The 25068-nt window shown below is 41.4% G+C and overlaps 3 protein-coding genes across 4 annotated transcripts in view; 1 reads left to right on the forward strand and 2 right to left on the reverse strand.

The window, feature by feature from the left end:
- Positions 10015–11093, reverse strand: LOC109846614. The gene is made up of 3 exons (XM_020415861.1): positions 10312–11093; positions 10150–10215; positions 10015–10054 (listed from the first exon to the last, which is right to left on the reverse strand). The coding sequence occupies exons 1-3, from the start codon at positions 10830–10832 to the stop codon at positions 10015–10017; spliced, it is 627 nt and encodes a 208-aa protein (XP_020271450.1). The 5' UTR covers positions 10833–11093.
- Positions 12724–21228, forward strand: LOC109848668 (ras-related protein RABE1c-like). The gene is made up of 9 exons (XM_020418292.1): positions 12724–12913; positions 12993–13137; positions 16331–16403; positions 16576–16676; positions 19653–19718; positions 19809–19906; positions 20134–20196; positions 20277–20369; positions 20846–21228. Exons 2-9 carry the CDS (start codon positions 13065–13067, stop codon positions 20918–20920), a joined length of 642 nt encoding a protein of 213 aa, XP_020273881.1. The 5' UTR covers positions 12724–12913; positions 12993–13064; the 3' UTR covers positions 20921–21228.
- LOC109849194 (type I inositol polyphosphate 5-phosphatase 8-like) overlaps positions 21928–25068 on the reverse strand; it is a 6448-nt gene continuing 3307 nt past the window's right edge. For both annotated transcript variants that reach the window (XM_020419005.1, XM_020419006.1), the window contains exons 7-11: positions 24708–25068; positions 24243–24442; positions 24012–24123; positions 23756–23904; positions 21928–22253 (exon numbers count right to left, since the gene is read on the reverse strand). The exon at positions 24708–25068 is cut by the window's right edge and continues 54 nt beyond it. In XM_020419005.1, coding sequence (XP_020274594.1) covers positions 22058–22253; positions 23756–23904; positions 24012–24123; positions 24243–24442; positions 24708–25068 — 1018 coding nt within the window. In that variant the 3' untranslated portion in view covers positions 21928–22057. The remainder of the gene's footprint in view (positions 22254–23755; positions 23905–24011; positions 24124–24242; positions 24443–24707) is intronic.

Below are 25068 nucleotides of genomic sequence, written 5' to 3' on the forward strand. Positions count from 1 at the left end.
GTTTGGCCAACCAAGTAGTGCCGCATCTTTTGGATAGCGAACACCAAGGCTAGGCATTCCTTCTCGACCATTGGGTACCGTTGCTCGGCGCCCTGCAAGGTTCTGCTCAGGTAGTAGATGCCCTGCTCGTGGCCTGCATCATCGTTCTGAGCCAAGAGGGCACCCAGAGAATGTTCCATAGCCCGTATGTATATGAGGAATGGCCTTCCTGAGATTGGCGCCGCAAGGACAGGCGGATTTGAGAGATAAGCTTTGATCTCCTCAAAAGCCTTTTGGCATGGCTCATCCCAGACGAAGGAGGTACCTTTCTTCATCAGCTTAGAGAAGGGTTGGCACTTGCCCGAGAGATTCGAGATGAATCTTCGGATATAAGCCAGTCGTCCTTGAAGGCCTCTCAGCTCTTTAAGATTTCGGGGTGGTTGGAGCTCTTGAATAGCTCGCACCTTGTCTGGATCAATTCGGATCCCTTTCGTCGTGACGACGAAACCGAGGAATTTACCGCTAGACATTCCCAAGAATGACTTGGTAGGATTCATCTTGAGCTGATGAGTCCTCATGAGTTCGAACATAGCCTTCAAGTCTTGGAGGTGATCCTCCTTATGGCGACTCTTCACGACCAAGTCGTCCACATAGCATTCGACCGTCTTTCGCAAATGATCTCGAAAGATCATGCTCATGGCTCGTTGGTAGGTTGCGCCAGCGTTCTTGAGTCCGAACGGCATGACGGTATAGCAGTACACCCCCATGGGGGTCCTGAATGCAGTGTGCTTCTCGTCTTCGGGGTGCATTTTGATTTGGTTGTACCCCGAGAAGCCGTCCATGAAGGACATCCTCTCGAATCCGCACGTATTGTCAATGATGACATCCGTGATGGGCAGAGGGAATTCGTCTTTAGGGCACGCGGCGTTGAGGTTCCTAAAGTCGATGCAGATGCGGATCTTGCCGTTCTTCTTCAAGACTGGAACAATATTCGCCACCCAGTCGGGGTGTTGCTCCTCTCTGATGAAGCCGGATTCGATCAGCTTCTTTACTTCAGATTCGATCGCCTCCATGATTTGGGGGCGAAACCGCCTCTGCTGTTGTTTGACTGGCTTGGCGTCAGGGTTGATGTTGAGGCGATGCGTGGCGACCCGCGGATCCAGGCCAGGCATATCCTCGTAATTCCAGGCGAAGACGTCAATGTATTCCCGTACGAGGGCGATGAGATCCTCTTTTTCTTGAGGAGGCAGACTGCCGCTGATGAATATGGGTTTGGGATTCGCCTCGGTACCCATGTTCACCTGGAGGACTTCGTCTTCAGTTGGTGGTTCGCGCTGTTCGAAGCGACTGTTCCACTGGGCGCTAACATGGCGATCCCATGTCTCGTCGTAAAGTGGAAGTCGTTCGTCCTCTGCCATTCCGGCGGGGTCTACTGTAGCCATGTTGACTGTAAGGCCATCGAACAGATCCCTTACGCTAACGTCGGAGTCCCAGGCCGAGGTTGTTGACGACTGATCTCCTGAACATGCGTAATCGGAATCCTCGTCGACGTAAAAACAACACTCCGATGAGGAGGAGGAGTAGCCTAAGCCTCTCCTAGTCCTGTTGAAGTAATTTGAGGGCTTCCCTTTGGGGACGTAGGATGGTTTGATGACCGTCTTGCGTCCTCGGCCGTAATTCAGGCCCTCCAAGCGAGTGAGGTCGTACCCCATGTTGCTCATTATGCGTTTCGCCACTCGACTGTATTGCGAGAACTGGGGCGCTGGGTCTTCGTCCTCAGATTCGTCCCATAGCGTGCGTAGGGGGCGATCGATTCGACCGAAGATGATGTCTTTTCGATACCTCTTCCGTGCTGGCACGACGAATACAGCTCGCGATGGCTCGATCGGCCGCGTCTTGAAGATGTATGACGAACATACCGGCAAGTGTAGAGAAGACTCACTGTAGAGTGTCGACCATGAGTTATTAGGTGCGTCGTCTTCGGACGAGGAGCAAGACGACAAATAAGCAAGGTCGGATTTCTCATTCATGATAAGCTTCTCTGCCTGAACGGCGTTAGTTACATGGTGACTCTCATAACCAATTACAATCGACTCAAAGTCGTTCAGAATTAAGCTGTCACCGTATTCAGGTTCGCTATCCGCCTCATTGCCACTTTCTAGTTCTTCCACCGGTGGCTGGTCGGGGTCCTGGTATAGCAGAGAATCCGCGAAGTAGTTCTCGACGCCCTTAAAGGGGTGTTTGTCGGCCACTACCGTTCTTACCCGCTCGTAGTCGTCCACGTACTTCAAACACTGGTGTAGCGTGGATGGAACGATCCGGTTGCCATGAATCCACGGACGCCCCAGGAGTATGTTGTAGGAGGGTTCAGCATCGATAACGTAGCACGTCACCTCCGTCTTCATGTCGCCTATCCGACATTTCAGGCGGATTTTGCCGAGTGGCCGAGTCCCTGTGGCGTTGAAGCCGAAGATGGTAGTCGAGGTCGAGGCTAGGCGCTTCGACGGTATCCCCAAATGTTTGATTAGCTTCAGGGGCACGATGCTCAGTGCGGACCCCGGGTCAACCTGGATCCGATCCACTTTCGCCGAGCCGACGTATCCTGTGAAGTACAGCGGCCGGTCATGGGACGTGTTCTTGATGAGCATGTCCTCGGGGGTGAAAGTGATGCAGGGGATCTGTCTCTCTGAGACTTGGCAGCAAGTTGTACAGCCCTGTTCGATCTCCGTTTCTTTTGAGAAATGGGTCGAGAACGCCTCTGCGTCAGCCAACGCCTCTTGTAGGGCTTCCCGGGTAGGCCTAGATAACCGGAGGAGGTCGTACACGGTGATTCGCGCGGGTATGCTTTTCAATTGCGCGAGCACGTTGAACCGGTAAGGCTGGCGGCTTGAACTTGGCTCATCTGGATTGGGAGGGACTGCTGCGGCCGGCCTCGCGGGAGGTCCTGCTGGGTTTTCCGTCCTCGCGGGATATTGTTTTGCAAACTCCTTTCCGGCTCTCGTGGCGAAGACGTTGGTGTCTTCTTCAGAGTCGGTTAAGGCAGTCATCGCCGCGTCGTCTGTATCCAGGATGGCGGTGACAACGTTGCAATATTTCCTCTTAGCCTCCTTGGAAGGCTGTGCGGTCCACTGCTCGTCGTCGAGGAGGTCCGGATGGACCCACATCACTTGCCCTGATGGCAGAGTTTGTGGAACCAAACCCTTCTCCCGCTGGTTGTGAGGATCGTCGTTAGTGATCTTCAAAACCGCCTTGGGGATAGGAATTATCCCCGCCGGAGCTTGAACCTCCGGGAGACCCGTCCCAAAGCTCAAAGTGACCATGTTCGCCGTCACCTGCTTTTGGACCTTCTCTTTCTTCAAGACCCCCGCGTCGTAGAGGGCCTGGAGTTTGTCTTTGAGGACGTAGCACTTGGTTGTGTGATGCCCAAGGAATCTGTGGTATGCACAGTAACTTGGGTCACCGGTTTTGTCCGCCTCCTCCGGTTTGGCGGCTTCTGGCAACTTAATTCGCCCACTCTTGAGTAGAGTGTCGAGAGTCGCCACTACCTGGTCTTCTTTGAAATCATATTGCCGTTGGGGGCGTGGTTCAAATTGTCTGGGTTTTGGCTTTTGAACGAACTTTGGCGCCGCGGCAGAGTCTACGGCCATAGCCTCTTTTCCCTTCGATCGAGGAGGGTTTTTTGGCGCCGCTGGTTCTGCTGCTCCCTTTTTGGACTGTGGCTCTTCGGCCTCCAGCCTCTTGATCATATTTTCAACTTGCTCGCCTTGGCGAACAAGTTCCTTCCAAGTCCGGGTTTCAACTGCCCCTATTTTGGACAGGATGTGGATTGACAGATTGTTGCGGCACATCTCAATCAGTGTCGCCTCGGAAACTTGGTCCCGACAGTGGACTGACCGATTTTGAAATCTCTTCACGAAGTCGTTAACTGACTCCGACTTTCGCTGCTTCTCAGCGAGGAGAGTGGCCATTGACACTTCCGTGTCGTCGTCGAAGAAGCGGGCGAGGAAGAGCTTTTCGACGTCGGCCCATGCCTTGATGGAGCCAGGCTCCAGTTTGCGGAACCACTCAAAGGCCACCCCCTTGAGGGTACCTATGAATAGTCGGGTGAGAATGGCGTCGTTCCCGGTGAGGAATCCGGTCTGCGCCATGAAGTAATAGATATGTTGCGAGGGTGACCCCTTGCCATCGAACTGCACCAAACTGATTGGTTTGAACTTCGCCGGGTATGGGACCGTGTCCCATTCGATAGGGTAGGGACGTACCACCCCCAGCTTGTTCATGTTTTGCTGAAGCTTCAGCGCGTTCAGTTGGTCCTGGAACTCGTCGAATCTTTTGTCACGGGTGCTATCCGCGGTGTGCGACGTTCCTATCGATGTTTTGGAGGAGTAATCGGATTGTCGATCATCCTCCGTCTCAGCCGCTGGACGGTGAGGTGGTACCCATTCTTTATCCCTAGTCTGCCGGGGCAAGGGACGTTGGGTTCCCTTCTTTTTCTTCTTGCTCAGCAGTTGCTCCATCATCTCTCTTAGAGAGTCGATGGTCGCCTGCTGTGCCTCCAACTTTTGAGCCATTGTCTGCTCGTGGTTGGTATCGGTCATGTGCGCCCTCGCCTGCGCGTCTTGACTTGAGCGCGAGGTCTGGGACGTGGCCGCCGCCGAATGAACCTCATCTTCGCCGCAGGAGGGAGGTATTAGGGTGGAATAGTCAAACCCAATACTTACCCCCCGGCGACTACGGGTTCGCTGGAATATGCCTTCCTGCCGGCGTCGGGCAGACCGGGTGTTAGGTCTTAAGACGGAGTCCGAGTCTGGCGAGTCGGAGAGTACCGCCTTCCCTTTATCCGTCATGTTGACTGTGGCGGATGAGAGTTCCCGGTCGTCAGCAGCGCGTCTCTTCTGGTGACGGCGCCTTCGACGGGAGGGCCTCGGTCGAGAGGCCTGTTGAGAAAGCCTCTCAAATACCGAAGGTTTCGCCGTTCCAACGCATTGGCAGTCGGCGAGGACCGTGTGGATGAGTCTCTCACAATGACACTGAGGATTCGCCTCGTGAATAGTGCGTTTGCGAGTCAAGAATTCTCTGAGGTCTTCTACGGGTGGCTGGTGACAACCCCCGGCCTCAGAAGAGTCGCTCTGGTGAGCTGACGAGAGATTTTTGGGCGCTCTCTCTGGCGCGTGTTGGGTGGAACGCCTTGGTGTTGGAGTCAGGCGATCTCGCCTTGACTGGCGAGTCTTCGCGTTTGAGCGAACTCCAGTACGTGGGCGAGTTTCGACCCCATGTTTAGAAGAGCGGGTTCGGGAGGAACCGCCTATTTCCTTTCCTTTACGTTTATCCGCCAAATGATTATGGCGAGGCTCGCCAGCCTTCGAGGATTCGCCTACTTGGGTAAGCTCGTATGCTCGGTGTGGTTTGTTCGCATCAGGGATATGACCTGAGAAGCGAAGTCCTCCTGAGCGGATGGCTCTGCTGTCCTCGGTTGACGCTCCTGATTTGGAGGGCCTTCTGAGGTCGGGCAGCTTGCCTTCCCGTCTAGTGTTTCTCGGGCCTGTGTGATGGTTCAGGCCATTATGAGAAATGGAGGTTTGGACCCCCTGTCTGACGGGTGTTTGCCGTCGCTGTTGGTTAGTTCTCCCAGCGGGGAGAACGTCACCGTGGGTTGTGGCATTGCGGTTTGTGCCAGAGTGAACCGGCGCTTCCTCCGAGGTAGGTGTCTGTGTGGACCGCTTGGCGATCCATCTGGCAGACCCTTGCCTCTTGCGCTCGATCTCTGGCTTGGCCTTGATCGATCGCGAGGGAGTGGGCTCCTCCGATGAGACTCGGTTGGAACCCTCGGGTGCGGAGGCTTTGACCGTCTGAGGTCGGCCTCGGCGCACAGCTCTGTGGCGTTTGCGGGACGCATTGCCACCCGAGGAGGAGGAGGACAAGTATTCTTCGTACTTGGCCTGGTCGAACTCGATTTCGAGGGACTCTACTGTCGTCCCGATAGTAACCTCATCAAATTGAGCCACCACCATTTCACTCGATGAAACAGCTGCTCCCACTGTGGTCGCCATCTTCTGTAGGGTGAAAATTTGATTCTTCCGAAGAAAGGAGTTTCGTTTGTATTTATAAGAAAGCTTATTACAAACTAACAAATCAAATGTTTACAACAGAAGCAGAGGGAAGGCCCTCTTTGTTTTTGTGTGGGGACTTTAGGTGGCTATAGGACGCTTCGCTCGATGGTCGGGTCGAGTCTGCTTCCCTTGGACCGTTTGAATGAGGTTGCTGGAGAGCTTCAGTTCGCAGTAGAAGCTCGGGGCAATGGAGTTCGGGTCTGCTTGGTTCGTCGGCGATCGGAGCCCGGAACTAGGCAGCAGTGCTGTAATGCAAGGATTTGCTAACAGCTTGGTCTCAACTCTTTTTTCTCCAAGTTTTGCGACCTCTCTTCCATCGTGCTGGAAGGGGTTTTTAAATGAAAGAAGGACAGCTTGACTTCTCCTTGAATTGTGGGATGTGACCACATCCTCTTCAGAGACGTCTCGCCGTTCCTCGATACCATGAACGGTCATTCCAGGGATTGTGTTCTATGTCCTGTCACCTACGATGGGAAGGCCCATTCTTGTATGTGAGGCAACAAACGACTGCTATCCGAGTGGATTTGACCAGCATTAATGAACCGCATTTATGAGTTCGCAGATCGATGAAGTGTCTGTCCGATCACTTGTACTGTGCGTGACCGCCCGGCGTGCTTTGAGCACGATGCTTTCTCCTTTCCGGCCAGGAGAGGCGGTGAAGTAGGTACACAGTACTCGAGTGGGTCTAGCCAGCTTGCCGAGTGCCGGCGGATCCAGCTCTTGGCTCAGACATCCGAGGTGAGTCGCATTTATGAATGCTCAGGTTGACTCGACACCTGTCCAGTCCCTTCGCGCTGTGCGCACTGCGAGCGGCCGTTTGACGGTCCTGGGGTACTGTGCTCTCTCTCCCTTCGGGTCGAGAGAGATGGGAAGGTCCATCTCAGCACGTGGGGTAGTGGATACCCAGCTGTACTGACGGTTTTGGGGCTTGCTGGCGGATTCGACTCCGAACTCGGGCAGGCGAGTTGAGCGAAGAGCGAATTTCCGCCATCCTGATCGACCCTGACTCATGCTGGCGAGTCGACCGTTAGGCGAACCTGGACTTGAGTACAGTCGACGTCTACGCGGTTTAGGTCCGTGCCAGAGAACTGGGCGTGCGAACTCTTCTCGTAGGCAAATTTCCTGTAGACCCATAGAGGTATTTTTTACCGTCTACAAGACCCCCTTCAAAGTTTTCAGACCTGAACTGGCTTGCGTGTGGTCTGGAATACTTTGAATGAAGAAATTGTTGGCGAAGCAAGTGCCTTCGATTTCTCTTAGGATTTTTAGCAAATCCTCAGCTATCAACGGGTTTGATGTGCCTTTACCGATTACCGTTTGAATCGGGCTAGCCATACTATTCTCCTCAGTATGATGAGTTGTCGAACAGTTTCTCTTAGGCTTAATGCTAAGATTTCTGCTCTAACCCTTAGCCATCTGGGGCGTGGGTTTCAACCGTTTAAGCAAGGTCATTCTTTTGGCTTTGTTCGTAATTTTACCTTTGAGGGCGAATGCATCGTCAAGGCGAAATTAGTTTTTGAGAGCCAATTTTCGCGCGACTCGTGGGGTTATGCCCAGTATTTGCAGGCGAAACCCTTCCTTTTGTAGGCGGAACCGGATCTGACGGGAGATGAGCCACGTGTCTGCTGATAGAGCCTCGTGCTTCCCAGCTAAGACATTGGATCGTGGCGATCGTGACTTGACAGCACGATCTTCATGCGTTTCGCCCTGCGACGTATCGTGGCCGTGGTTCTCGGACTCAACCGTCGGATTCAAATTTTTTACAACGTTATAAACCTAATTTATACCAAGTTAGTTCTATTTTATACAATGTTAGATCTAATTTATACAAAGTTAGTTCTAATTTAAACAAAGTTTGTTCTCATTTTATACCAAGTTAGTTCTAATTTATACCAAGTTAGTTCTGTTCTGTAGAGTGTTAGTTCTAATCTGCACAGTGTTAGTTCTATTCTGTAGAGTGTTAGTTCTAATCTGCACAGTGTTAGTTCTATTCTGTAGAGTGTTAGTTCTAATCTGCACAGTGTTAGTTCTATTCTGTAGAGTGTTAGTTCTAATCTGCACAGTGTTAGTTCTATTCTGTAGAGTGTTAGTTCTAATCTGCACAGTGTTAGTTCTATTCTGTAGAGTGTTAGTTCTAATCTACACAGTGTTAGTTCTATTCTCTAGCGTGTTAGTTCTAATGTTCACAACGTTAGTTCTATTCTGTAACGTGTTCTCGATCCAAGTCAGTTCTGCTTTATTACATGTTAGTACTATCTGATACCAAGTTAGTTCTATTCTTTGGCTTGTTACTCCTAGCCCTTCGAGCGCATCGAATAACTGAGATGTTAGTTCTATTCTTTGTGCGTGTTAGGCCTAATATGATAGTTGTTTTGTTACTTACAACTTTTTATCTAGTGTAAGCTGATGTTAGTTCCCGATTAACAAGAATAAACATTCAATCAGAAAAAAAACAAAATATTTGTTGCATACTGGAATGAAAACACTTCAACATATCAAACACTTAGTCAGCTATAGATTCATTACATGTTTTACGGTTATGACCTTCAACACTTCAACATATCAAACACTTAGTCAGCTATAGATTCATTACATGTTTTACGGTTATGACCTTCCATATGACATCGAGAACATTTTACTGGCCGCGTGTAAACAGTTCTGTTGTTAATACGCCTGGTTTTATTTCTCCCTTTCCTTTTTGTTGTAAGTGGAGGTAGGATCTGTATCTCATCCCTTAGCACGATGCGCTTCTCAAAGTCAGGGATATGATAGAGGATTGGCATACGCCTGGTTTTATTTCTCCCTTTCCTTTTTGTTGTAAGTGGAGGTAGGATCTGTATCTCATCCCTTAGCACGATGCGCTTCTCAAAGTCAGGGATATGATAGAGGATTGGCTCGTAACTTTTTTTAAAGGCTTCAACCGTCATAAACCAGTCATAGAACTGATAGACATCCCTTTTCATAAACATAATGGATGCGCATGCATGTTTGCAAGGGACACGGGTTACATCTCACCCACGGCAAGTGCATGTTTTATTGTCTAGATCCACTTGACAAGATCTATAAGAATAATCCTGTGTGGGACTGACGAACCTCCAATGGACGACCATTTTCCATGTTCTCTTTAAGAGCAAGTTTAGCTTTGGGGCAAAGAAATTGATTCCAGCTTTCAGCCATGGTTCGTCGCTCATTCATACGAACCATAATCCGTTTACGTATGTGCTCTACCAGTTGAAGTATCCGTAGTAGCCTAGCCTCATGTATCTATTTATTGAATGACTCTACAACATTTGATGTAACGTGACCATATCTGAAACATAATAGGGAATTCGTCAAGCGGCTTATAATAGTCATGTAATGAAATAGCTTATAACTTACCTAACTCCAGGGAAAAACGCATTGGCCCAGTTTTCTGGAGCGTAGTTCATCACAATATTGTAAGCTCTTTCGTCAACCAGTCTAATGTCGTCCATGTAATCGTTCCATTCTGCTCTAGTATATTTGTAACAGGCAGATTGCAATAGATTACCCAAGATCTGAGTATCTTTTGATTTGAATCCCAAATCCTTCAACTTTGTCCTGAAGTTCTCAACTAGATGCAACACACATCGAGAGTGTATAGAATCTGGAAAAAATTCTCTAACTGCTTCTCTGATCCCCTTATCCGCATCTGAAATTATCACTAGCTTGTGTGGAGGGTTGTATGGATCTGGCCTTTCATAGAGAATAGACCACAAACCTACAAAGAGTTGTGGTTACCATACACGAATTATAGAGTTAGCAATGAATGAGCTAGAATTATCATAACCTGCAATAGAACTAACATAGCTAGGGATAGAACTAACCTTGTAAGAACCACTTCCAGTTAACGTTATTTTCCTGATCGCATATACAGTACGCCAATGGAAATATCCCATGATTTCCATCATATGCTACTGCGCTTAGGAGTATGCCTTTGAATCGATCTTTAAGAAAGGTACCATCCAAAAATAAGAGTGGTCTACAGCCGTATAAAAAACCATTTATGTAGGCGGCGTAGCATATGAATAATCTTGTAAACCTCCCCTCATGTTGTTCAACATGAATATAGCTACCTGGGTTTGTCTTCTTGACCTCTTCTACATACCTAGAAAATTGAAGATTAAGCGTTAGTACCAACATTGAAAAATTAGTATAATCGACCCTAATCCCCTCATTTTGTTATATATCATCTTCTATTTACCATCGTAATTGATCGTAGGACTCATGGGCATCACCATATAATTTCTCTTGTGCTCTTTCTTTACCCCACCAAATCTTACTATAATCGACCCTAATCCCATACGAGCTTAGAAACTCCTTTTGAACGTCAATAGGCCGTATATCCGGTCGAACCTTTAACGTGGGTTGTAATTGGGTAGCAATGAATCGCCTTGAGGCTCTAGATTGACCAGCATTATTGCCATGCTGCCCACAACTGTGATTGTCCACAAACCTTTTGATTTCAAGTCTATTATCATTTTTCGGTGGAGAGGCAAATAACATCCACGGACAATTTTTTGCTGCCTTAAACCGACAAAACACTCGAATACGCTTCGGTTCATTCTTCCCAAACTCGTATTCGAATTTTTTTGCCATGGAGTAGTATAGCAAGGCCAATCTTAACTCCTTCGCACTTTCAAATCGTTGTCCCTCACCGGTTAAAGCTGTGTGCCACCAAGCAGGAATCCTCTCTGATCTGCTAATCATGTCATCAATCGTCATGACATCATCTCCGGAAGGATTGTCATTGGGATTCTTATCTGGAACACTTGTGGTCAACAACGCCGACGGGCCACAGTCTACACTTTTTGATTTCAAACTGCACAAATAATAGAAGTATCAACAGATAATAGCAAAAGCTAAAAAGCAAAAACGACAATTGCTTGCTGTTAGAATCAATTAGAACTAAAAGAACTAACAATATAACCATTAGAGCTAACAGTGCATTGATTAGAACTGACATAATAGCTATTAGAACAAACAATATAGCCATTAAAGGTTAGTTCTAATTTAACGAAGTTATTTTTATTTTATAACAAGCTATTTCAAAATTATAACATGTTAGTTCTATTCTGTAGAATGTTAGTTCTAATCTGCCCAGTGTTAGTTCTATTCTGTAGAGTGTTAGTTCTATTCTGTAGAGTGTTAGTTCTAATCTGCACAGTGTTAGTTCTATTCTGTAGAGTGTTAGTTCTAATCTGCACAGTGTTAGTTCTAATCTGCACAGTGTTAGTTCTATTCTGTAGAGTGTTAGTTCTAATCTGCACAGTGTTAGTTCTATTCTGTAGAGTGTTAGTTCTAATCTGCACAGTGTTAGTTCTATTCTGTAGAGTGTTAGTTCTAATCTGCACAGTGTTAGTTCTATTCTGTAGAGTGTTAGTTCTAATCTGCACAGTGTTAGTTCTATTCTGTAGAGTGTTAGTTCTAATCTGCACAGTGTTAGTTCTATTCTGTAGAGTGTTAGTTCTAATCTGCACAGTGTTAGTTCTATTCTGTAGAGTGTTAGTTCTAATCTGCACAGTGTTAGTTCTATTCTGCACAGTGTTAGTTCCGTTCTGTAGAGTGTTAGTTCTAATCTGCACAGTGTTAGTTCTATTCTGCACAGTGTTAGTTCAAGTCTGTAGCGTGTGATGGCTTGTTAGTTCTATTTTATTACACGTTATATCTAATTTATACCACGTTATATCTAATTTATGTTAGTTCTAATTTAAACCACGTTATAAACCTAATTTATACCATGTTATATCTCATTTATACCAAGTTAGTTCTATTTTATAACAAGTTAGTTCTAAAATTTTAACCAAGTTTGTTCTAATTTATACCAAGTTAGTTCTATTTTATACCATATTAGTTCTAATTTATACCAAGTTAGTTCTATTTTATACCATGTATGATGTCCTTTTCAGCCATTTTGAAGGGATAGTAAGAGTAATGGAGAGAATTTTGGTCTGAGGAGGAGGAGTAATGAAGAACTAACTAGTTATTGCTCATGATGGAGTAAAAAAAGGGGGAAATTTCCCTCCATTTTCCCCATCATATCGCATTAATGAGAAATGACTTCTGTTGTTCGGGACCAGGACTCGTCTGGGGAAGAAAGAGAAGGGCAGTTTCAGTTTTTTTGCAAAATACGATCTGCTTTTAGTATAAAGCTGACGTGGAGGGGGCTTAAAACATTAAAGCTTATTTTTTGGGGCTATTCCACATGGGGCAAAGTACATGGGGGTTAGTCACACGAAGTTCCCACTTTTGGGGCCTGCACACATTTTTCCCATTTTTTTAAGAAAATAGATGAAAATTAAAATTTTTGGGTTCCTTATTGTATTTCTTCTCTGATTTTAAGAAAATATCTTTTATGATTTTTGGTTTTTTTTTTTTGTGTGTGTGTGTGTGGGGGGGTAGCGAACTATCAAAAACCAAGTGTGTTTGGGAGTTTACTTAGGGAGGGGAAGGAAGGAGAATTTTTCCCCTTCCTTCCCTTCCCCTCCATTACACCTTAATTTGGGGTGTAAGAATTTGGGCCAAATTTCCCCTCCATTCCCCTCCTCTACCCTCCAAAATAAAACTTCCAAACAAGGTTAAAATGAAATTTCCCACCCCTTCCCCCTCTCTACCCTCCATCCAAACAGGCCGAGGAACCGCACCACGGTTCATCGTCAATTCCCATGCTCCCCTCTCAAAGGGCGGTAAGCTCACCGCTCTAGTCGCAGTGAAGGGGGGCAAAAAAAAGATAAAAAAAACCCACTCTTTTTCTTCAAACTCCTCAATCTCCCTCCCTCCAACTGTTAGATCCTCAATATTTGAAGGTATTTGCATTTCAATCCATTGTCAATTATCTAAATAACACATTTCCCCATCTTACTATAACTTCGTTTTCATTCTCAGAGACGGATCCGCGATTGTGAAATAAATTAGGGGTTTAGGGTTTTTTACTAATTTTTCTTGCGTCTGGATCCCATGGCTGCTCCTCCTGCTAGGGCAAGGGCTGATTACGATTATCTTATCAAGCTTCTCTTGATCGGCGATAGCGGTTAGGGTTTCTGATTACCCTTCTCAAAGATTTCCCCAATTTATTATTGTTATGATTTTTTTTTCCAGAAGCATGTCATAATTAGGTTTAGAAATTGTTTAGATCCAACTGAAATGAGATCTAATGGGATATTGTGGATGGATTGCTCTATCGGACTAATTTTAAACCTGTGAATTGTCACTCTTATGATTGGGCTCATGCAATGTATGCAATTGATATGATTGTAGATATTAAGTGGATATAATGGTGAGTTATTAGGTATAATAATGGTGCAATTTCACAAAGGTGTTTTCTGTAGTTTTTCCTCTTCATCGTTTTATCGGTGATTGTGTTACTTTTTGTGTCAATGGAATGATTGTTTAGTTTTTTGTTTCTCCGCCAAAGAATGTATTATCTTTGTTATTTTAGTGGCTTTTCTTTGTTTTCAACTTAAGAACTTCGGTTCGACATGTTTTCATTTTGCTCCTTCAGCAAGGAAACTTAGTTTGCATGAGTAATAAGATCGATTTCCGCATCTGCCCATTGACTTCCAAGGATTCGTAGTAGGTCAGATTTGTTTATCGTATTTCCTTGACCAGTTATTTGGTATCAATCGCAATGGAACTACAGACTATCTTTAGGTTGGAATCGAGTCATGATATTTAATCTATCTATCAAGGAGTGTTGTGCTTTATTTCTAACCATTTTGATGAGGAAGGTTAGATGATGATTATGGCATACTCATACTTTTCATAATTTCTTACCAGTACATTGACCATTTCTGCTACTTGGGATGCTTGTTTTATGTTGAATTAACAAGTGGACAGGACCTTTACATGACTTCTGTGCTCCTTATGGAACTCGGTAGTTTCTAAACACAACAAAGGGTTGAGAATTAGGGGTGTGAATATGGGACACTTCAAATTTTTGGAGGGTTGGGTACAGGGATGCGGCTATATACTGGTATACATATATTGAAATAATAATTTACTTAAGATCAATAATATTTTTTCATTCATATGTTATGGGAATTAAAATTCCTATAACATTTTATATTTATGTTATGATATAGATTATAAGTTGGACTTAAAATCATTGTTCTTAACTGGGTTTGGATGGATATGAACCTGACCTATGTCGAAAAAGTTTCAGAAACTGAATGTGAAGTGTAGGATAAACTTCCAAGAAGTATATGGCAAGTGTTTTAAGTTTAAACATGTATTATCTAACAAAGTACATGTTTGAATAAACGTATGCATATATTGGATGAGTGTCCCAGGAGCATCGTTGCTTTCTAGGCATACGATTCATGATAGATGCGTCCAAGGAGTGTCCAGTACATGTCCGTGTCCATATGTGTTGGGTATGGGTATGGCTTCATTATAGAAGTACCCAAGTAACATAGGTTGAGATTGATTTTATGTAGTATTTCAACAGCCCTTTGCTTTGTTTTATGGTTATTTCATATTATCATAAATTCATAATTATTTACCTAACTTCAGTTGTTGTTAACTGAAAATGTATTAGTCTACTAACAAACTTTCTGGGGGGAAATTCACACTACTTTTATTCAACTTTTAATTGATGAGACTGTCTCGTTTGTCATCTTTTCTGTATAATGAGTATGGAGTTTCTAGTCAATATGTGCTGCTTCTATGATAGTATTTTTGTTGGTCTGGATAGAACGCACTTGCCTACACTATACATATGATAATGTCATCAACCACTTAGATGCCTTTATCTCATGCTTAACTTAGCTGCAGTCCTGTATGTTACATTGACTTGTTCCATGAGCTTGTGTTTGTATTTCACATGGTGCTTAAAATGGCTATTTGTTGGACACCTGTGCAAGTGTCCTTAGTAGAGAGCAGGTACCTAGCACCTCTTCTTAAATTCATGATAGATTTTTAAACTCGAATACTTTGACATTCATTGACATGCATCATATAAATGGCGATATTTCTTCCAACTATTATGTTAAATTATTCTTGATGAAAATATTTATACTTACTTTAGACAATGTCTTGATTAAGACATCAAATATCTCTTATATTGAATGCAAGAAGAAACTCCGAAGTAAAACCTGCTATTTATACATTTAGTCTAGTGCATGAAATGCTCAATATTTTCACGTGCGATTATAATTTTGTTAAACCATGATATGCATTCATACATGTTTCTTTTTCTCTTCTTACACATGGATATTAATGTGTAAATTTTTATGTGTATGTACATATGGATGGGTGGATGCATGCATATACAAATGGGTGGATGCATTTAACCAAAACGTTTGAGATATGCATGACTGGGTGGGTGCATTTACACAAAAGTTAACGCATGTATGGATGTATGTAAGGTTCTAAGCAACTAGGCGAGTATTTGATTGCAATTTTCTTCCATATGTATATGTGGCCACATAAAACACGTTCTTGTGCATCAATATAATTTCGCCAAAGGTTTTTAAATCTTTTGCTGACTTGCCTCTCTGGCCTTCAAACAATCATTGGACTGCTCATTTTTCAATGGACTGTTAAGCAACCTGCACGGTTAATACGGAAGTGTGTGCACAAGTGTGTTATTGTTTATTAAGCTCTGCTGTTTTTTACATTATTCATAACAAAAATTTTGATGAGTGATAAACCACATGTTTCCAAGATTTGTCGTGTCTGATGCATGTGCATTATGGACATGGCTTCCTGGTAGAAATGTCATGTTACAAAAATTTTACATGGTCACTTCTCTTTCCTCCAGACGCATGAACATATTGTTAGTTACTCACCAAGATTTGCTCATTGGATTGATTAACCAGTCATATAACTTCACCAATTATTTAGTGGGGTTTTTTGAGTTTGAGGGTGGTCCATTTGCTGGGTAAGGATTTATGCTTCATATACAATGACTTTTATTTAAAAAAAGAAGAAGAAGAAATGTCTAAAGCACTTTCTCTTGATATCTTGCTTTCTCTTGATTGTATTTTCAAATATTCTTTTATCCATGATGATTCTCAGTTTTCATAATTGCTATGCACATGCAAGGTGAGCAGTTTCATCTAATGCTATGCTTAGTTTGCCCGATTCTAGTCAACCAATCATACCTGAAATGACTAAAATAGGCTTATGGAAGCATGAATTGCTGTGAAAATTCTGATTTTGTTCATCTAAATCATAAACTGCTATGACAAATCTGAATTTCAATCTGTCGTTTCGTTTTTCAGGGGTTGGTAAGAGTTGTCTCCTTCTCCGTTTTTCTGATGGGTCCTTCACCACCAGTTTCATTACAACAATTGGGTAGGTTTTGTTCAAGGATGGACCACCTTTGTGAATTGTGTAATTTGCTTCTGTTTGCTTCCATAGTTAAAGACCATGGGCTACTCATTTTCTGAAGATACATTTTTTATTCTGTCTAATTTATTAAACTGACTAGCCATTCCTGATTGCAAAAAGCATTTTCATTTTGCAGAATTGATTTTAAGATAAGGACAATTGAATTGGATGGCAAAAGGATCAAGTTGCAAATCTGGGATACAGCTGGGCAGGAGCGATTTCGAACTATTACAACTGGTAGGTTATATCTTTTATCATGTTCTTTTCGATATTGGTAAGGATACAATTAACGACTGGTGTGTGCTATTGATTTTAAATTCTATCAGCTATTACAAAGTGGTCCATCTAAACCTAGTTGACTTTCTTATTGTTAGGGGCAAAAGGCAAAAAAAAAGGTATCTTCAAACTGGTTATGTTTCCGGCTTGTACTTACTAAAAATTTTGTTAGGTTTATGCTTCAAGTGTTATTCATTAATTTTCTGCTCCGCATATTTTTAGCAAAATTGTAGGTTAAATCCTCAGTTTTTTTACAAACAAAGAGGTAGATGAGTTTTATTTCATATTAATCCCGCAAACCTTTTATATCTGAAATTAGTCCCCAAATATTTCACATGAAAATAATCCCCCAAATCTTTCATATTTGAAATTAGTCTGCCAAATGTTCTAGTTTACAATAAATGTATGAAATGTTTGAAACTATTCTTTGTTATATCTACCATCCAAATTGTTAAGTATGGTTGGGTAGTGGACCTAGTGGTTAATCAAGGACGGGTAATTAATAAATCAACTAAAATCAACATCAAAATTCATTAGAATCAATAATTTTAATTCTAATATAATCTTTTCCTCGTTGGGTAGTGAAGTTTTTCGGGGTTTGGGTTTGAATGGATATTGGTATAATTGCTATTACATCCTAAATTGTTAAAGATGCAGAGTATTCTCTCAACTTCAACCAACCTCTACTTAGAGGGGCTAATTTAGATCACATAAAGTATATAGGGGACGTGCATGAAAAAAACCTTATATATAAACGTGCATCATCTTTTCGTGTGGTTTTCTTTGCATTTCGAATATAATAGGAAAATGAGATTTCAAGTTCCATGTTCTTCTGCATTTAATAGTTGAAATTTGAAATAGGATTTGTATTTTCATATGGTTCTGCATTTTTGTGACCGAATTGTGAACTAGGGCTCTTCCAATTTCATAAAGTTTTACATTAAGAAATAACTATGTGAAACGAATTCTCTCTGTTCATTTACTTGTGCAATTATTTTACTTCTGCAATTATTTTATAAATAAATGTATTACATTTCTTCTTTTTATTGTTGGAAATAAGTTCAATAGTATAATTTATAGTGTATTGTCAATTTGTCAAATCTTCAAAAATATTATAATTTATAGTTTGCAGTTATGGAAAATCAACTACATTCGGTACATTTTTTAAAAAGAGACTAGAGATGGAAGTATGTTGATTTAACTATGAGTGCATATGTGGAGATGATATAAATATTCACGAAAATATTTTATTTTTGTAAAAAATTTTACTTTAGGTTCTTTCATCTACTTACATCTGAAGTTATTATTATTATTATTATGTGATAAATATCTATGAAGTTAATTATACATTGTAATATTTGAGCGCTTTTTCGTTGATGCATAGTAATGCAGGACGATTGTGGACCTTCGATTTGATGAAATTAGGATTTATAAAGACCTTTACTTTTTTGGCATGATTTGGTTTTATTCTATGTAATCTTCTTTTTTAAAAAGGATTTATTTAAGATTTGATTTTGAGAGTGTCTAGTTTAGTTTGGCTTTTATTTAATTTCATCTTTTAATTATGTTAGGATTAGCTATGATCAGGATTTTAATTTGCTTCCTTAAATGTTTAGATGTTTTTCTTTTCTATCAATAAGATGTAATTCTTCATGAGACTAGACCATTGATAAATAAAAATTTGAATTATGATAACATTTGAATTGCTAAATGGTGTGAGACACCAAGCGTAAGGCCCCGAGTCTGAGGTGCCTTTCAATTAAGTCCCCTTTAATCTCAGCCTTCAAATTCAACTCTCAAATCTCTACCTTCCAATCAATCAAAACCCTAGTCCTCAAAAAGGTCCAAGAAAAAGGAAAAAAGTTACTTTCATGGATGAATAGTGACCCATGTACTGTTCAACCGCGTGAACAATATCTCTGTTACTCCTCGTCCACACTCTCCTCGATATTCGACCCCTTGTGCCTCTTTGTCGAGCAGATCCAATCACGTCCAAGCTTCGACAAGCCGCAATTAGCTTTCATGATTCAATCCGGTATCATCGTCGTCGGGTCTACTCTGATCGATTCTCAATGAGTTATGATCTCTCTCTATCAAGACCTTACAACACAGCTTTGAAAAGTCATTGAAGACTTAAAAATCTATCCGCTCCTTTTAGATCCCATTGAGATGAGAGTACCCGCCAAAATTCAAAATATCGAGAACCTCATATTTTCTGACCAGATCCAAATTGACATAAGAGGCATCACATTCAAGAGCCTTCTACTTTTGAATCAGAGTCTCCGCCCCAGTCCGCTTGACATAGCATAATGNNCCCCCCCCCCCCCCACCAAAAAAAAAAGAACAAAAACAAAAAAAAACAAAAAAAAAGTAAATAAAAATAAAAAATCCTGGCTCTGCTACTTAATGTGCACTAAAATGGGTGGAGAATCAGTGGGTTTTTTAATGGATGGACCCCCCCCTCCTCTGCTTCCTATGATCCATTTAACTCGGTGGCAAGGATTGATTGATTAGCACTTGATACATAGAGCCTGTTAAGAATTGGACTTCCAGCTCAAATGTGCTTTCAGTTTTCATTTCAAAATACGAAATGCATATGGATTCACCAACAGTTTAGCCCATCATATGCTTTTTGACTTGGGTTTTTCTATAGAGTGCCCATGGGCACTCTATAAGGGAGGAGAGAGATGGAGAGAGATGATTAGGGAGGGGATCCCAATGCAAATCAGGTGGGGCCCCTCCTCAATCATCTCTCTCTATCTCTCTCCTCTTCTATAGAGTGCCCATGGGCACTCTATAGAAAAACCCTTTTGACTTAGTTTTTAAGTTTTAAATCCTTCCAAATTGTACGATATGGTACTCTGTTCTACTCTTCCTTCTAACAATGTTTTATGGAAAAGAAAATTCCTTTGACAAATTCAATTTTCTCATCTGCAGCTTACTACCGAGGGGCCATGGGTATCTTGCTTGTGTATGACGTTACCGACGAGTCATCTTTTAACAGTAAGCACCCCTTTGGTTAAAATCAGAAATGTGAATCATTCAGCATTACCCCTCAGTTTTTCCATTCTGTTCTGATTTCTGTAAATTCAGACATAAGGAACTGGATCCGGAACATTGAACAGCATGCCTCTGATAATGTCGATAAGATTCTTGTGGGCAACAAGGCTGACATGGATGAAAGCAAAAGGGTAAGCTTGACTTCAGTCTACTTCCAAGATTAACTCATTCAATTTTTTATTGATATGCTACAGTCTGTCTGCTTGGTCATTTGTTTCTTATTCTAGTGAAGTATAATATTCAGCTGTATTATGTTCTCCGACCGTAGGAAGACATGAGTCCAACTTTATGAACTTAATTCTATGTATTTTGATCTCAAGAGCAAATGTCTTAGGAATCCAATCTTGCCTTCTTTCAGGCGGTGCCTACCTCCAGGGGACAAGCTCTTGCTGACGAATACGGCATTAAGTTCTTTGAAACGGTAAGCTTTACTTCTGTTGGATTCTCCTTTCCAGTTTTGATGATAACTCTTGTTCATATTATTGATTTTCTCCGCTGCAGAGTGCAAAGACAAATCTAAATGTTGAACAGGTTTTCTTTTCAATAGCTAGGGACATTAAGCAAAGGCTTTCAGAAACTGATAACAAACCTGAGGTAGGATCCGTCCTCAATTTCTTAATCTATATTGATTCTTGGGTAAATTACAAGAAACTTCTTTTTTCCTTCAAAGAAATCTCCTCACCTACAAAGTTCAACAAAGGTTTCCTCGTCTACGATCATTGATGAAATCATTGATTTTATAATGGAGTTCGTTCTACAAATGGAGTAGATGTCTGGAAAGACATCTACACTTCAGAACTCAATATTTTTGACACTGAAAGAAAGAAATATATGAGGAAAATTAATTTTCGATTGAATAAAAAAATCTAACTTTTTATCATACGTCTAAAGAACCAAACTACACTATGATATTAGCGGTGTAATTAGCGATCACAGATGAGGAGTTGTTTTTCTTGAACTTTTTAGACGAGTGGTTTCTTGAAGATGAAGATAACTGGGGTTTCTTGTAATTTACCCTCGATTATTTTTCTATTCCGATCCTCATGCTGCACATTGTTGTATAATTGCAGGAACAGGCAATCAAAATTAACCAATCAAAGGCAGGCGAAGGACAAGCAGCCCAAAAAAGTGCTTGCTGCGGGTGAAGCTATTTATGTGGGAGGTTTGTCATTAACTATTGGGGAAGCTGATTTGCTTGATGTATATGAAATATGATGTAATGGAGATAAACTGATAAATTTGGTCGGCGTTTGTATTTTGGTCGATCTTTTTTATTTTCTATTTTGTCCTAGTATGGGACAGCTATTTATAGCGGCAGCTGCGGTTATTGACAACATCGATAATTTTATTTCCTTTCCTTTTACCCTCCCGGTTTCTATAGCCTTCGCAGGTTTTTAACTTCATCCTTAAAACAGCTTGTAATGTTTTCAATAAGCAGCGCTCATTTTCCTACTGTTTTTTCTTTTCTTTTTTGTGTTGAATATGAAGGTGTCTACGATAACATTTCATCGATAGACAAACATTGATGATAGCCGACGTGATGCGTACGTGTGATGTATATGTGATTACACTCTTAACTAACCCTCAATATGTTTCGGTAACGTGTGATATTTTTTTTCTGTACATTTTAAAAGTTTGTGGTTTTCTTGTTTTCCTCTCATCTCCTCGTTTATTTGCAAGATTCTAGTGATTCACGATTACTTTACAAAATTCTACATTAACTTTGAAAAGTGAATCTTTTCTAGTAGTTCTTCCCCTTTTTTTTGCGCTTTGAAAGTCTTGATTTCGAAACTCACTCTTTATCTGTGGAGGTTTCTATGAACCAAGGCCACTTTAAAACATCCATACTCTAATCAAGACGTACTCATGTCGTATGATTCCCACGTCGATTAAAAGAACAGATTAAGTTCCCTCTGTAGGCTACAGTGTAAAAGGTAGCAATGTGAGAAGATGCTCAAACTAATAATAAGTATCTTAAAACTTCAGCAGTTTCCTGCTGCTCTCTGCCGCATGCGACAGTGACATGCCCCCTGCAACTAACAACAAAATGAAAAACAAACAAACAAATAAATAAACAGTATTTAAATAGAGAAGCATTGCCTGAAAACTTACTAACTAAACAAGACAGCAGCAACATTATCAGTATCGCTGCAGTTGTATATATGAATTAATGAATAAATAAATGAATCAAAACAAGAACCGTTTCTGTACACTTCCATTCGTAAGCTAGAATATGAACAAGTGAACTAAAAAAAAAAAATTAAATTTTGGTTAATTTGTGGTCAGAATCTAGCGGACTCTAAGCAACTACCCTGTGTCATCCCAAAGAGGAGCAGCTCCTCATTCACACGGCCATCATGGTCATCAAGTTGAACAGTGAAGAGAGAGGAAACCGGCCTGTGATCGGAGAACTTTGACTCGCCTCTCTTGTACCACCTTTGGTTCAGCCCTTCTCCACGCCACAAAATACGGTCACACCTGTAAATGGAAACAGTACATGTTATATTAATTCGGTTATGGTAAAAATACATTACAAGAAAACCATCAATAAAACTTCATTTTTTGCTTGGTACCAAGCATAAATTTTGTGCTTGGTAGTGAGGTGACACAATCCCCTCCACTCATTCAAATGGGGGACTACATTCACATGAGTTGAGGAGTGCATGATGATATGTAACCAGAGTATTATGCTATCTCACTACCAAGCACAACTTTTTATGCTTGGTACCAAACATACTCATTTCTCTTTCTCTCTCTCTCTCTCTCTATATATATATATATATATATATATATATATATATATATATATAGAGTAAAACTCCTATCAACTTAAGTGGACGTCCACTAAGTTTCTTATCCATTGATGATTACTTGATTGAGGTACATTATAGATGATCGCTCCGTTAAATTGATCTACATATATTCGTAAAACCCTAACACACCAAATTTGGGGTGAACCGGTCGTTGTTTGACCCTCCGTCGAGCCATGTAAAAATTGTATTCATTCGAAACCGTTAAAATTGATACGAGTGGATGAATTGGCAAACCACAATAGGTTCACCCAAATTTGGTGTGTTGGAGTTTAGAATATGTAGATCAAGTTCAACGGAGGCGGTATCATCTACAATGTACTCAATCAGTAATCATCAGGATAAGAAACTTAGTGGAGTCCACTTAAGTTGATAGAGTTTTACTCTCTCTCTCTCTCTCTCTCTGCTATATATATATATATATATATATATATATATATTATATATATAAATATATAGATCGCGTACATGTCAAATATCTGCTGAATCTTATCAAGCAAAAATCCTTTAAATTCGCACCATGTACGAATAATATGTTAAGTATTCGAGTTTTGGATAGGCATTAGTGGTGAAAAGGTATATGCTATTTTATGGATCAGAATCTAGTTACACGCTAATCTCATTGCTAACTGTGCAAATCAAGGCCTCCAATGTGATTAAGACTGCCGACATGATGCTTTGACTTGATTAACGTGAAGATTAGGCTTAATTTAATGATTACTCAGTAGAGAACGGTAACCAAGTCGAATTAATAAGTACAAAACCACTAGTCCTTGCTACAACTAATCTATGAAGTGCTAGTGGTCCCGAAAATGTCTATGGATTAGGCAGTGTGATTGGACAAGATTGACTTCAAGCAATTCATGATGGCTATTGACTTTTTTTTTATTTGCTTCTAAAAAATATGTCATAATTAGTCAAATTTGTGACGTGCAATGTAATAAAATGGTCTCTTGCCAAACTGCATACTATTATTTCTTGAATCAATCCTCGATTTAGGTCGTCCTCAGTATAGTTCTGACTATATGATATTCATTTTCCACTGATGAAATGAAATATTTTTTAAAATAAAATTTTCATTAAAAAAATGATAACAATATGTTAGATAATACACAATTATTACCAAGAAACGCATAAAACGAAATTTTGAAGAGATTAATTAATACTAACCAAGCGGGTGTTCGAGGTTTCTCTTTCGATTTTGATGAGCTAACGACATAATTATCAGAATCAGTAGCATATTTATAAGTCGGAGGAAAACAAATCCTCCCTTCTTCCCACCCTTCAAATACTCCGCCAGCTCTCTGCTCAATTCGAAGCTGCATTCGTACTACCAAATTAGCCTAAATTCTTAACAAATCTAATCTAATCGCTTACTCATAACAAAAAATTAATGCGATGAATATTATTGTAAAATTTTGCTTACTTGATCCTTTTCTAACAGAGTTTCCCAATCCTTCTTCTGCAATAAATCACGTGTCTTGCTACAACTAGCCGTTGTAAGTCTGTAATTAAGATCCCCGAGCCATATAATTTTGCTGCAATTTTGAAAATTAGTAAATTACACTTACTAATTAGTAATTAAAATTTACTAAATTGCGGTATTAAATCTAGTCTATATATTATTTAAAAGACAAGTGATGAGTTGAGGGCTTACTCGTGCGCCAAAATTGTATCGGGTGAAGATGCACATGGACTTGAAAACCTATTTGTAAATGGAAATTTAGTTCTCTTCAAAATTTCCATCACGTCCATATTCCTTCTAGCTTCATCTCCATCCTTCTCTCCCGAAGTCAAATGCGTGCACACGAAGCAAAACGTCGTCTCCCTAATTGTCATACTAATCGAAATCGATCCCTAAAAAAAAAAAAATTAATAATGTTCATGTACCCTGTGGCATTACGCATGTAATCCTAGAGTTTGCATATCCACACAAATAATTCTGAGATTACTGATTATATGCACACGAGAATTAATCTTAAGATTACCCGTGTAATTACAATCAACAATGTCAGAATGAATCTTAAGATTACCCGTGTAATTATATGATGCGTCGTGATATGTAATTAATCCAAACAAAATTAAAAATATGGTTATACTGGGAAGATTTCCTGAAACAAACCTTATTTCCCATATACCCCATAATGCCCCTCCCAACGCACGAGACTTTGAGGCTAGTCACGTGCCTCATCACCCCAGCTCGGGCCCACACGCACAGGAAAACCCCGACCATTTGCTTACTCGCCGCCAGACAATAACGAGCTCCGCCGTCGCCCGATTTATTCGCGAAACGGTCGAAATATTCGCCCTCGTTAATAGAATTCGCATCCGACATCGATAACAGATCAGAGAAGCTGGCCCTTGGGGTTTGGGCCGGATCTGATCCAGTGGCATTTTCGTTATTTTCGGCAAGTGTGCGGGCTTTTTCGGGGGGAGGATTTAGAGCTTGGCGTATAAGCGAGAGCCATTTGACGGCGGGGCCT

Source organism: Asparagus officinalis, chromosome 7 (assembly GCF_001876935.1).
Source record: "Asparagus officinalis chromosome 7, Aspof.V1, whole genome shotgun sequence".
In the NCBI taxonomy this organism is placed as follows: Eukaryota; Viridiplantae; Streptophyta; class Magnoliopsida; order Asparagales; family Asparagaceae; genus Asparagus; species Asparagus officinalis.